This window comes from Melanaphis sacchari, unplaced genomic scaffold (genome assembly GCF_002803265.2).
Source record: "Melanaphis sacchari strain LSU unplaced genomic scaffold, SCAv2.0 Contig116_pilon_pilon, whole genome shotgun sequence".
Lineage (NCBI taxonomy): Eukaryota > Metazoa > Arthropoda > Insecta > Hemiptera > Aphididae > Melanaphis > Melanaphis sacchari.
In genome coordinates, this window is record NW_020270453.1 from 121,097 (window position 1) to 136,867 (window position 15,771).

At 25.1% G+C, this 15,771-nt stretch overlaps 1 protein-coding gene and 1 pseudogene across 1 annotated transcript; one reads left to right on the forward strand and one right to left on the reverse strand.

Moving 5' to 3' along the window:
• The first annotated feature begins 3,028 nt into the window (after nt 1-3,028).
• Nucleotides 3,029-8,465, forward strand: LOC112603964. The gene is made up of 4 exons (XM_025352803.1): nt 3,029-3,493; nt 4,906-5,085; nt 6,453-6,758; nt 8,190-8,465. Exons 1-4 carry the CDS (start codon nt 3,029-3,031, stop codon nt 8,463-8,465), a joined length of 1,227 nt encoding a protein of 408 aa, XP_025208588.1.
• A 3,779-nt stretch (nt 8,466-12,244) lies between these two features.
• On the reverse strand, nt 12,245-13,206 carry LOC112603965 (annotated as a pseudogene).
• Nucleotides 13,207-15,771: the final 2,565 nt, after the last annotated feature.

Here is a 15,771-nt window from a genome sequence, read left to right on the forward strand (position 1 = left end):
AAATGTCAAAATCACGAGTGCGATAGTCTTGTTTGGGGACCGCTTTCGCACATATTGATATAAATAATTATTTTGTTATTTGTTATTGTGCACTTAACTTTTAAAACTTGAGCTTAAATAGTTAGAAGGCTTAGCATAGTTAGTTGAAGGCTTAAATACTATTTATCTATTTGAAGTCTTAAAATATATATAAATTTTTTTTAAAAGGCGTGAGTACAAACGCCAAGTTTTATTGAAATTCAACGCCGAATTCTACTTTCATCGACATTTTCCACCGTCACCGTACAATATTAAAATATGTTATTATAATTTTGACCGTTAATTAGATTGGAATATGGTCTGACATAAATAAATAACAAGGTACTTTATTATAATAAATGCATTGATATGTATAGCAAATTAGCAACGAAAAGATTTTCTAATGAGTAATGACATTCCAAATATTAGTTGTGGAAACAATATTTTATAAATGGCATTCGGTATTCATACTTATACATAATTTCAATTTCTATAATATTGTTGTATTTACTTAATTATTAGTTTCTAATATTTAATTTACATATAATAACAATTTTATTACTACCATGTACTACATAGCATTGATTAAATTAAGATGCTATACTATTGCATTTAGGTAGTTTCACAAATTGTAAAATATTTTTAGATTGTTATTTTGATAATATTTTTGTTTTCAAGACTTAACATAAATACACAATGTTCATAAATCATAATATCCATCGAAATCTCTATTACAAATTATATAGTACTAAATCTCAAACTGTTGGTCACGATATTTTCTTATTTTACACAACAATGTTTTAAAACGACAATAAAAAAAAAAAACTAGTATAATGAGCAAACAGTTATCAAATTCTCTTTATACTTATAATAATAATAATAAAATATGCCACACTATACGTATTCATCTAAGAACCTTGATGAGTGATACGAAGTACTGTCGTGTTTTAAATTATTTTATGTGAAGATTTTAATGAGCAGGTAGTTGCCAATACAATCACAGTTTATTTTTTTTTTACTTGGTCGGTAGATGTTTCGTGCTAATTTAAAAATTGATATTTATGTATACATAAACGTATGCGAGATGTTTTATCTATTATATCGCATAGTTTGTTATAAGACAATATTACGTCTCTCCAGAAAGTTTTGATAGCTTTAACATTTAAAATTTATAGAATTTTTTTTGCAGATTAATAAAAAAACTCGTACTGTCGTACTCATTTATGAGATTTCAGACATTAATCTGTCCAGTTTATATACTTTTGTCTTTTATGTTGCGTTATTGTCATTGATACGGCCTATACTGAGTATTATTAATATACCCGTATATTATTTTAATTATATTAAATCAACGTGATTGAGATACATAATAAACTAATATTTTATTGAAATTTTTGAAAAATTATTAATGATTATTATTTTTTTTGAAATATTATTTGAAGGAAATTTTTAAAAATTTCTTGAACATTTTTTTTTGAAATATATTAATGCGAAGTTGTTAAAAAAATGTTTGAAATATAATTATGCTATATATTATGTAATTTAATTTTCGTAATAATCGTACAAATCCTAAGCTTAAAATATATAAACGAAAATTAATTAAATTCTTATTTTTATTTTAGATTTGAAAGTTGGTTTTGGTTCAAAATAGTGTTTTTGATAACTCTAGAGTCTAAATAGTTAAAAACTTAAACATAATCTAACATCTGGTTTTCATTAAAATAGATTTTAATTTTAATTTTTGGTTAGTAGCTAATAAGTTTTATTTGAATTAATTACTTATTATTTTTTACACACATCCTTTAAAAGTGACTGTAAAATAATGATTTATATTTTAATATTAATAATTAATGTACCTACATTTATATTATTTGTTATCTTACACACACATTATAAACTTATAAATTATAGCATAAATATATTTATTTCTTAGATTCAAATGGAACCATATTTTGGTAAGGTTTTCATAAGTTTCAATTTTGAATATAGCTTCCTGGCATCTCGATAATCGTTTCAGAATGACTAATTGTTCAAGAATTAAACTTTGCACAATAATTATTAATTGTTATGTTAACATTTTGTCTTCTATCGAATATTTATAATAAAAAAATAATATTAATTTAATAAATTATATAATATACAAGTTGATAAGTTAATTATTTGATTGACTACGAAAACTATTTTTAAATTATTTTTCGGCTTAATGACGACTGACAAATACATTTCTTTATTTTTTTGGGAAAGGAGTTATAAATTTTCCAATTTCCCTTTATAAAATAAATACATAATTAACACTAATATGACTTACTTAATTTTGATAACTATATTACAATTGTATAGTGATCTTATTACTAAATATTTGTATTCATATTTTCTAGACATGATAAATTTTTGTAAATATTTATGACTAGTGCTTTGATTCCCTAGAAATTGTAAAAAATGTAAAAATTCATTAAAATCTTAATATACAGTATATATTATATATTAAGAAATAAAGTACTACATCCAATTGGCTGCAGGTGGATAGCCGATCTCAGACAAACTATTACACTAAATGGGCCATAAACCGATAAGTACTTACAGTTTATACTAATACACCAATATAACGCCATATTACAAATTTGCGTATGTTTTTAACGTATGAAGTCGCAAATCTAACGGCAAGTATATTATATTATAAATTATAATATATAATTTTATAAAAATTAAATATAATATCGTTCGTTTGTAATTGGTATAGTTTGTCCGTAACATTATTAAAATAAGTAAAAACAAATTGTGAAATGTTCTATAAGAAATCGAATAAATGAACGAATTCAAAGAAAAAATATCAAAATAAAATAATCAAAATTCCCTAAAACTGGCGAACCCGTGATATTGCATAGAAACCAGAGTTTAGTTTTATGTATGTTTTTATTAGAATGTATTTAATTATAGAAAACAATCAAAATTTTCAACTAAAATTTGTGTCGTCGCTTATTAAAAGCCGACGTCGAGCGTTATAAAATTAATGGAGGCGGCCGAGGTGCAGGCGCCGGCCAAGGACCCAAACACAACCAGGGAATATTACGAAGAGGAGTTAGTGCAGCTGAATAGACGATTGGCCGATGCCAGGACCGAGCACCACCAGGCAAGGGATGCCCTAGATGCGAGCGAGGCCGAATACGTCGGTACTAAGGAACGACGTGAGATGGTACTTGGCGAGAACGGCCGTCTGATCGTAGAACGCCAGCAGTCCGTGGATCGGCTGGTGGCCGAGAAACAGCGGCTGATGACCGAGGTGAACAGCTATTGGGCCGTCGTGAACGCACTGTACGAACGCAGGCAAGTCCAATACGAACAGATGTTAGCGCGCCTGAAGGAGGACACGGACTTTGTTAGAACTAAATACGAGGCAGCTACTCAGAGGATCGAGCAAAGGGCTACCATGATGGACAAGATCACTCGGGTGTTAGAGAATTCGAACGACCTCAAGGTAGGTGCAATGTAACTCGACGAGTTGGTTTTAAAAGTTTTAAGTTATAACCATCGTAATGGGTTTGATACTAAATACTAAAATAATAAATAAAGTATTAAAATGCGTTAACATATGCGCTTTAAAATATATTTTATGCCCTAAAAAATGTCATCATAAATTGTTATTAGTTATTGTGCATCATTTAAAAACGTAGTAACAAACACAAAAAATATTTTAAATATAAAAATAAACGTTTTTAATTAATTCTTTAGACGTTCCATAAGAACATCGTAGTTATTATAATGATTGCAGTAAAAATATTTATTATTTTGATAAAATATACACCTAATTGGTTGTCATAGAGTTTTCTAAAATATATAGTAGTTTCTAAGTTAAAAATTAGTAATTTAAATTTAAGTTTTTAATAGTTCATTAAATAAATCTATAAATTAAAAAAATGTAGAATAAACATGGCTTTAACAATGTCAAGAAAGTTGTTTATCTCATAACAACAATAAAGACTTTTATTGCTACAAAAGCGCATCCTTAATATCAATGATATTAGCAAAAAATTTTTTACTTAAGATATATATTTCAAAACTATGATCAACTCATAACTTATTGTATTATATTTTGAACGTAAGCAATAAAACGCACGGGTATGGTAGGTTCAAGGAGAAAAAAATGAGTAATTAAAAATTTTGATACATCATAAAAATCCCAAAAATTAGTATTCGAATTAATTTTTTATTAAGAGGGCGTCATACTTACCTACATATTATTTTTCTTTCGTCTTACTAACACATAATTTACTAATACTCAGCAGTTACAATTTTATGTTGTTGTCAGCTTAAATATTAGATAATTATTATTGAATTATATGGTAAGATTTTTTTCATTAGACTTTTACAAAATTTTAATTTTTAAGTAAGTTATGAGTTAGTAAAATATTAAAATTTAATAATAATTTTCCATTTTGCTTAAAATACTTCCTGAAAACAAAAAAGAGCTCATTTATATCCTCTTAATAGATTTTTCCTAAAGAACTTAATATAAAAAAAAGTATAATTTCGTTTTTAAAAAATGACTTTAAAAATAAATATAAATTAAAGAACTTAGAAGTTATAAATAAGATAAATATCAGTGTATCGGTAAATAGGTGACTACTTATAAGCTTAAGTCAATAAATATTTTAGTGATACAAAAAGTCACTTATAGGTACGAATATTACTTTATATTTTAACAACAATAAATAAAGTGATTGTATTTTTTTTTCTTGAAAAGAGATTTGGTTTTTTATTTTTGAATATCCAATGTTTTATTTTTTATACCCGGCTAATAAAGTCTATATGCATGCGGTCTATGGTATATTTTAAATATTAATAGAATTATTATAAACTATAATGTTGTAATTTTGTATGTTTTTGTAGCAAAAACAACAAGAAGGTATGTACGCCAATAGACAGATATTGACGTGCTCAATGCACAAATACACCGAGGAATTAGAAAGATATATCGGTAACTACTTTGAAACAGTTTTACTTAGCAGATCTGATATACTCAATCAACAGTTAATGACAAACATAAAAGAATACTATAATATCGTCAAGGTATGTACGCACATTTAATATGATTCAAAACGATAAATAATAAAATAATTTAGAAATAGATCCAAATACGTAGGTTACCAATTAAGCCTATAATCACTAAATAAAACTAGACTTTATTATTTCATGTTAGAATTTATACAAATTGTATTCAGAAAAAGTTGAAAAGCATAATTTTATTCTAAATTTAATTGTTTACGCTTTGTTAAATCTATAAAGAACAAAATATCGTTGAGAGTAAAACCCTTGATTAATCCATAACAGATATGATTTTTAACAAGTGTCGTTAATTAATTTTACTAAGCAGAACAAATCACAATATAGTTTCTTGTAAAAATAAATAATTAATTTTTTTAAATTATTTTATAAAAAATTAAAATCAATTCAGTAGTAATCATTTGTTTTGATAGTGTATAATTATAATTTTCAAATAAAACAAATAAATAATTTAATTAAAAAATATATACCTGACCTAATTTTAATTTTTGAATTATTCATAAAAAAAATCTATGAAGTAGATATTACGACTTTGCTATACAGTAGGTTTCGAGTAAACTTCGTTATTGAACTTATTGTAACGAATTTACTGAATGTAAATTATTGTAGGTTTATAATTTTACCTTCAGGAAGTACTCATTAAATCAAATTCGCTACCAAAAGCCTCTATCAAAGCTTATAATCAGAGAATTTTTTCTGCTAAAAAGAAAGTCCTAAAAATAAATAATTAATAGAAAAAACACACATTGTAGTAAAATAAATATATTTATGATTTATCCCTATGCTCGGAATCTATAAAATCATAGTGGTTTTCTGTTATGGGCCAATCAAATTTTAATGTTACGGTTTGTTTATTTTAGACTCTACAAAACTTTTTCAGCAAAAGCTCGAATACAATTATGTTTTCAACTTTTACTGAGTACGGTTAGTTGATTATAGAGACAGTTAGTACTTAAGGTCAGTAAAGACTAGCTTTACTTAATGTTGGGGCTTTTTCGATAACATAGGTATACCTATACCAATATCTTTATTAAGATCTTTATATAACTGTACGCACATATCAATATACTTTACATAGAATTTAAATAGTTTATAGTGTCATAGATTATAAACTTGCAAAGTGCATACTAGCATACTTAATTTTTGATTATTATCTATTATATTTGTGTGTATTTAAATAAAGTTTTTTTTAAATTTTTAATGAATATTGTATTTAATATCGCAATAGACAATATGCCACAAGATATATAAGCAAAACATAATTCTCTATTTATTTAATGTCCTAATAATAGAGTAAGATAAGATTTTTTTGATTTTATGCTTTTTCCCTTGCTGTCCTCGTTGTATTAATTCAAATTATTGTATTTGCGCAGCAATTCGATGAATATAGAAGAAACTATATACCACCTAGGAAAAATCAGGAGTTTAACAAATTATACCAACAAAAAATCAAAACAATTATACAATTAAGAACGCAGAAAATGATGGCCAAAGAGTTGAAAAAAGAAAATTACGTGCCAGAGAAGACCATAGATCTTCATCAAGAACAAAGCAATATTAAAATTGATGAGCAGAGAGAAAATCCAAAGTATGAACCACCGGCGGAGTTAGAACGCCTGAGAGACGTTATTAAACTAAAAAGAAAACTTATAGAAAATACCACACAACAGATCATAACAGTAAGCGTTTTAGTAGTGATCGATTTCAATTTTAGAAGTAAAGGCTTCAGCTATTAAGTCCATTAGCATACATCTATATTATATTTATATATCTAAATATCTTGTTTAACATTTAATGCAGCTTAAGTATAATTATAGGGTTGGTAATAACATTAAAATTATTATAATTTAAGAAAAGATTATGATATAAATTTGTTCATTAAATTTTTTACATATATTACCGGCTTTTTATCCTTTTTTACATTGCATATACAATTTAAAGTTTTGTTATTTTTAAATTTTGGTAACAAAATAATAAGTATTTTTAAATTACAACAAAATAACAAAAATCATTGTTTAGCGAAATTATTAATTCATGTGTGAATATAAAATTTCATCATAATTTAAACTATATTACCATTTATTGTAGTATCTACGTATTTATTTGTATAGTTATTCAATTTTGAATCAATACCAAGTACTGACTTACCATTGAATGGTGGGAATAGATTAGTATTCTAAGGTTTAAATAAACAATAATTGTAAAAATGAATTTAAATATTGTTAAAGTATCATTCTGTATACAAAGTATAATAATATATAGGTATAAGTTTCAAGTTTCTACGAATAATATTTTTATAAATTACAACAAAATAACTAAAATTGTAATGTTGTTTAATAAATTTTTTAATAAATTGTTTGTTTAAATATTATATACTATCGTTCAAATTTGAACTTTAAATATCTGAAAAAATTATGTTTAATAATTTTTTAGGTTTTTGGTTTCAGTATGAATTACTTATGAAAGAACCTTATATTCGATTTAAAATATCAAAAAATAGTTTAAAATAGTAAATTATTTTGGAAATGATATCATGCACATATATAATAATTACTGAAATAAACATTTTATGAACATTTAAACTATCTATAGTTATTCGTTTTTAAATCACAATAAAATAAGAAAATTGATTTTGTTGAAAGCAAACACTTTTGAGTAATAACAACTTATTCAATTTTAGCGTTTTTAACCAAGCGAAAACATAATAGTCATAAAAACAATACATTCTCACTCTACTCAAAACCTAAAAAAAGTAGATACATTAAGGGATATGACAAATCAAGAATCTAAGGTGTATATTTTGTTATTAGTTAAATTAATATCATAATATTCTTCTTTTTTTTTTTGGTTTCAATACCCCTGTTATTTTTTTGTTTTTAATTATGTTATGGTAAAGTAGTGACAGTAGTGTACATATATGGTTTTAAATGTTTCCATGTAGGTGATATGATTTCTCTATAAAACTATATTGAATCAACTTTGTCATTGCCTGTATCCTATTACCAGTAATCAGTTTATGTGAAGCATTACCTACTAGTCTACTGTTATTATACACTAGTTACATGATCCTTTATTATCATTATTATTATCATTATGGTTGTTTCACATAGGAAAAAGAATCACGAGAATGGAAATGTAATTATTTAAAAGAAATGTTTGACGAAATTAGAACAATTGTTGATAAAGCAAATCAATACGTAACCGGTGAAAAACAACCAACATCATATGACCAGACGAACTTAGAATGGTTATTAAACAGGGGCGCAGTCAGACATTTTTCTACTTGCAAGACGGGATACATACAGACATACGATTATGATGTAGAATTGAATGTAAATTTATCAAGTACAGAATGTAAAAAACAACTGACAGATGTAATTCAATAACTATGTTATAACTTTTATTCTAATCAATATTTCAAAAAAACAAATCTTAGTTTAATTATTAAATATTTATAATAATTATATATATATATTATAATACGTATATATTTATTTTGTATTATATGAATACAAAAAACAATAATTTGAATTACAATTATTACATATAGTTATATTCAGTTACACACCCATAAATTAGCAGTATTCAGTTTTTTCTGTTGTACCATTGACCATTCACTGTATAATATAAAATACAATTCATTTTAAACTATCTATATATGAGTGGAATAGTAAAAGGATATTTAAATATTTTCTTACCAACAATTTTTGGACATAAAACACATTTTCCACCGACATGGATCATTTTCTCCCATAATATACCTTATATATTGTATAGTTATTTGTAAATAGTATAAATGCATCGAATGACGACTATATCGACAATCTTAAACTAGTAAAATACCGAAAATAAGACTGAGATCGATTACTGAAAGATTATTTATTAAAATGTAATATAATAATAAAGATGAACGCTTGATATAACTACAGCAGGGTTGGAGTTTTAGTGCATTAAGGCACGTATCCAAGTGAAGGGGGGTCAGGACCCCCTGAAATTTTTAAAAATTAAAAATTAATAGTTTTTTATATTAATTATGTAAAAACATAAAAATAAAAATTGTATGCATAATTATTTACCACTGAAAAAAATCCTGACAATGTGCAAATGCATCTTCGTCTCTTTTTTTGATTACTTGATATGATGGTCTTCAGGTTACAAATGTGTTTCAAGTACACGGTATTCTAAAAATATTTTAAATACAATGTTTTAATGTGAATGCATTTTGAGGGGAGAGGGAATTTATTAAATTTGAGTTAAATAACTAAATAAGTACAACGTTACTCTTTAGCTAGCTACTGTAATTTTGAGAGAGAAAGTAATACAACACGTTGGGCAATACTGCCTACTCAGGTAATATATAATTTAGATTTTTATACATACTACGTAAAATAAAAAAAAGATTTTTTAGCTATTTTTAAATTTTTTTAGTAGTCTTTATGGGTTTTTATATTACTTAAACTTTGAGTTGATGTTTTCATTAACATTTTATAAAATGTGTTTGTACTTGAATTACTTGAAAGGTCAATATTTATTTTTAACATGTTATGTTAAATTTAATGGCCATTACCATCATAATAAGTCCATAAAACTTACAATGGGTTTTTTCATTTGTATTGTATTTTACTATGTTAAAGCAGACAATTTGCTCTATAATCTTCAACATTGAAAGTGATTTTTATTTTTTAGTAATAAATTTGTACTATGGGGGACAATAGTAAGAATATTTCTTTATAATTGGGAAAAACTGATAAAAAAAGAAAACTGGAAATATTTAAAAAATATTAACTTACGATAAATTCGATTTATTTTTATATATTTCAGTGTCTTTATGTATTACGTGTGAATCTTAAAATATTTAATTTTTTAATCAGCTATAACCTGTAATAGCCATAGACTATACTTATATAAGATAAATTAAAATCAATAAATAAAATAAATAAATGGCTTTTTTAGGGGTTTAAAATACATTTTTAGAAAATTCACTGTTTTTTATTAAATATTTTAATTATGTTAAAAGTTTCATTTAGTTATAAGATCCTAACTCTAAATTAATTTAAATTTAAAAAATAATATTCACATCGTCAGAGTTCACATAGAGTTCTTTATGTTTTGAACTTTTAATTTATGAAAATGCATTAGTTTTTAAGTCTAGAACTTTTTTGTATAACAAAGCTTTGTTTAATTTTGTAAAACGATTGATTTGACATATCAGTAAAGTAAAAACTCTGTATTCATAGATCCAGTTCATATTAATTAGTATCAGTACCTAGTATCCAACTTTAATTTCACTTATCTGATGATTGCAGACACGTCAGCAAAACAACTACCATAAAAAGTACAATAATCTCATTATTCGTATTATCACTAGTCACTACGATATATAATTATCATTATTATAGTATAATACAACGATTGCATTAAAACGAATATATTTTATTAATTAATAAAATATATTATAATTTAAAGTGACGCGTGGTTTAGAACATAATATTTTTTTTGTCCGTATTCATCGTGGTTGGATAATCGAAAAGACAAAGACAATAATATAATAATAATATTCCGAGTTTGGAATAATAATTCACGTACAGGTACAGATACGACATAGGTAGAACATTAGAACTCGGGCACGCGTGCAAATATTTGTCGAACGCCGAAACCCGTTGTTCACGTCGTGTTTATACTTCCCATTATTATTAAGACAATAGTGACTGGGCACTCTCTTATTCTCCTTATAATATACCTGCAGAATTTAATAATAATGCATCATACCTGTTATTTCCACGAGACCATTCCCGTTTTTTTTTCTTGTATTATAATATTTATATTTTATATTTCGTACTGCAGCAGCCGGGTTCTTTTCGGATCATTTTTCGTCCGTTTTAAGACCTATAAATTAGTGTTTATTGTATAAACGGCGTTCACATAATAATAGCCGTGTTATACCTTAAATACGACTACCTTTTTCCGAGCGTCTCGGTCTATTGTTATAATAATGTAAGGAGTACAACCGCGGGTAGTCGACGCCGCCGCCAGATGTTCTGCTGCACTTAATCGTGTGTAATGTATTATTTTCAATCTTTTTATTCGAAAAGGTTACTCCGTTTATCGTGTTATAATAATATCAGCATGTGTGTCGTGTTGATAGAGATTTACTCATAAAATGCATAGCATTCGACGATGACCAACGAACATCTGTCGCTAGTATAATGCATTTTATTGTTTTGATCGAACTGGATTAATTTATTGTTCGAAGAAATTTCGAATAATAAATATAATAATAAATTTCGATATATGGATGGGAATAAACTTTAATATATTATTATTTATTAACTATATTATTATTATTTGTATAGTTATTTCTACACAGAGTTCACAGATTTTTATAAAAATTACAAACAATATCTTTTGTACGCATATATTGAATTCGATGTTTGTATAATTGATATAAAAACTATAATTATTACCTACTTATATTGATTCCGTTTAACTAAAAAATAGGTACTTATACAATGGATTATTATTATTTTTGATCGATAATAATACGGTGAATATATTTGATTTTTATTATTGCCGGTTGCTGTGTATAACGTACACACTACACAGATTATAAATAATCGCCAATCAGGTATAAATCATTATTTATATAGGTATAGCTAATAATATAATTTATTAAATATTTCATTTTATCTAATTTTATTGTTATCTTTTTGTAGATTCTATGCCGAACGATGAATATTATACGTATTAGTTTTATCATTGCAACAGTCATCTGAAACTTTGGTAAACTTAGTCAAAAAAGACAATCTCATTAATAACATAAAACTTGTTGCAGAAATAAAAAATATTCTTCTCTGTTAAGTTATAAATTACCCGAATACTCCAAACGAGATGTAACTGAATCAGCATAAGCAAGTGTAGAAAAATTATTAAAGGATAAAAGTATATTTATTATTAATTATTAATTATAATAGTAAATATTTGATTAATATATTTTACAATTTTTAATTTTAATTTTGAAAAGAATACATTTCAATTTTAATTTTATTTGGAATTCACTTTATTTTATTATATAATAGTTAAATTATAATAACTATGGTTTATGACTAATACTTATTTAATACTCATTATAAAAAGATATATTATATAAGTATTAAATACTATTATTTTATGATTTACAGTGATTTCATTACCATGGTAATGCAGATTGTGGTTGCTTAAAATAGTTAGATTGGTAATCTCTTAGCCCGAATGCCAAATTTTTGATTGGCAAATTGTTATTTTAATTTTCTAATTCAATTATAATATTTATATTTATTTCATTTTGCTTATTATTTTGATACTGTGGTTGATAAGCTCTTTTTTTTCTGATCGAATAAATTTATTTACTATAAATATACTTCAAACTATACTAGTTGTTAATTATTTTTTCATTTACTCATAAAATTTGTGTACTTGGTACCTTAAATTTACTAGTCTTCATTTCAAAATCACATTTTATTGTTTTTGTTCCTCTGCTTAATTAATAATTAAAAATTCTTTTTTTAGTATCAAGTACTTATTTTGAACATGGCCTCATCAAATAAGGCTTTAAAGGAAATACTTCATTAGAGACAAAATAGTAAGGAAACATTTGTATATCCTCTACGTTATAAGGCAATTTAATACGTCTTGTTGGCATATCAAGACTATTTATATCTAACTATCAGCTTAATCAACAAGTTCCATTGTTACTATTTCTCCCTGCCTGACCAACATCGATTATTTTAATTATATCATTTGTCTAACAACTTTCCATAAGTATCAGTGAGTGGTACGATAAATAGTTAAAATTTCATGAATCCAATTTCGGAATCTTGTATTTTAATGTGCTTCTTGTATATATGTACATTTGTACTCGGAGATAATTAAATAAAATGTTATTTTTTGTCTTTCTATATTTTTACATGTTTATTTACATTTTACATACATATTTATATAATTTGTTAGAAATAATATAGTATATAATACATCTATTCTTTTTTTATATCATATTAAAATTGTTTATTCATCTATAAAGTTTGGAAAGTTCCACAGATATTGAAATCTATCAGCTATTGTTTTCCATTTTTCAGCAGCTTGTACTGACATGTATAGTCTTTTAAACAACAGTTTCAAAACGTTTTGAATGTAACAATAACTCTCTTGAAGCAGCATAAGCATTTCTGTTGGTATTATTAGCTAAGTAAGGATGAACCCAAAACTTACGTTTTTTTTTTTTTTTTACTTTTAAATAAGACCCCATTACTATTACACTAAAATTTGAACTATCCAATTCCATTTTCAATAGGTACACGGATAACGCTAGTGACAAATTGTAAGCACAATATTAAATTGTTGATGTGACTTTGATCGCATGAATGAGTGATTCAGTACAAAACTTGTCGTATGGCGTACGATGGTTTCATGATTTTTTTTTTTTTTTTTTGTGTTGCGCTAGTACATAATAGATTATTTTTTTTTGCCTTACCTATAAAAGTAATAAATATAAAATAATACTGAAAAAAATAAGTTTATAAGTTTCGCCAAAGTGTAAAACGTGTTTTAAAATAAACAATTTCTGCACAAACAAAATTTATATTACTAAATCAAAAGCAGAAACAGAATCAGTATTCTTATTATTATTTAATAATTATTGAATTACAATTTTCATTTTTAACTTGCATATTATACCTTTTTAATGTACATTATTAGATTAATAATAATATTAGGTCATAAAACATGTATTTTTTGATTGGTTATTTGTCTTATTTATTTTAAAACTGTTCTACGTTTCCGTAATTACATTGAAATTACCTTCATTCGTCACACGCATCTAATTAAAACTTATGATGTCATTGAATAGCTTACGCATTTACGTCTGATTATATTATTTTCACTAATTCTTGGTATAACTACATTTTGCATCATGGTTTAAATGAAAATTAGTATTACGTTTATTGGAACTCGACAGTATTAACATTTTATTTTACATTTACATTTACAGTTAATTATATATTATTTTACTGTTCAAAACTAATTAGTAATAATTATAACTAATTGATAACTATGTATCCGAAGTACACATGACACGAAGCCCGACTGCCAGCCGTGTTGTTTAATTGGAGAGTATATAAATGATGGTAACTGTATAGTTGTATGCCGTAAAAATGGCGAACTATAGATAAAGAGCATAATGCTTTATGTTTCTAGAGAAAAGGTATCTATGGTACCTTTATAATTTAATTAAACTTCGTAATATAAAAGTAAATAAGTAAAGGGCACTGCCGTCGTTATATTTTGAGTTTTTTTTTTGTACATTTGATACGCAAATTTTTTTAAACACGCCACGGATGAATTACAGTGAAATAGTTTATTAATTCATCAGCCATATTTTTTTTTTTTGCATGTATACTGCATAATACACATGGTGTGCTCGAGAAGACGCTGAGAAAAATATTTTTATAGCTGGCTTTGAAATAAACCGTGCATCGCCGCCGCTGTTTTCTGAGGCAAATAAATATTAAATTGTTACAGCATATTGAATTAAGGCGTATTTTTAAAATATTATACTGCTCAGAGGCATTCTAAAGATTTTTTTTTTTTTTAGGGGGGCAATGGTAAATTTTCTATATTGAACGGGTGTATAATAAATGTTGAAAATACAAAAATATATAACAAAATATAACGATTTTGTTTGTTTTTTTGTAAAAAAGAAAATTATATATAGGACATAAAGTTTATATTTTAGTTTATACTATCGTAGTGTTATATACTATAATTATTATACAAAAAAGTCCAGTTGTAATCACAAAACTTTTTGATGAAATATAGGTAGTTGATGGAATAACCGCATCAAATATAAATTGGATTTAAATTACTAAAAATGGATTTGAAATCATCATAATGAGATGTAAATCTAGATAAAAGCCATGTATACTGATAAAAATAGTATTAATGTCATTTTTTTAATTTCCATACGTTATCAATACCATAGTCATAAACATAAATTATAATATAATTTCAATATTAAATGATTTTTGAGAATATGTAACTAACTGATAAATATTAATGTCATCAGTATACATTATCATCCATAGGTATCATAATACTAAAGAGTATTAAGTATTACTGATTAAACACAGCTAGTGTTTACCAGCCTCTACGATTAAACGAGTTACATGATATAATGTACAAAAGTTTATTTAACCAGAACGTCCAAAATCAATATTATAATAAAGTAATTATATCAAAATAATAAAATAATAATTGCTTTTTACATTGGGGATTTGAAAAAGAAGCATTCAAGCATTTAATAATTTGTTCTAAAATCGACTTATATATTGTTTGGGCATTAATCATTTTAATTAATTAGACCGCTTCTATAATTAATTTTTGTTAAATATAAGTATTACATAAAAACAGTATTATAAATTATCGACACATGTGTCAATAATAAATATTATACAATATAATTTAATGTATACTTTATCGATAAAAAAATCCGAAGTAAATAAAAAAATTAAAACCTAAGTAAGCATTTAAGATGTTTCTGAATTACACCGTAATTAGAAAATAGCAACGTACTCTTTTATATTATTACTTATTAATTTTATTATGAAAAAGCAGTAATCACATTTATTTATTTTATTGAAATGAACAAGTTTATTTCTCCAA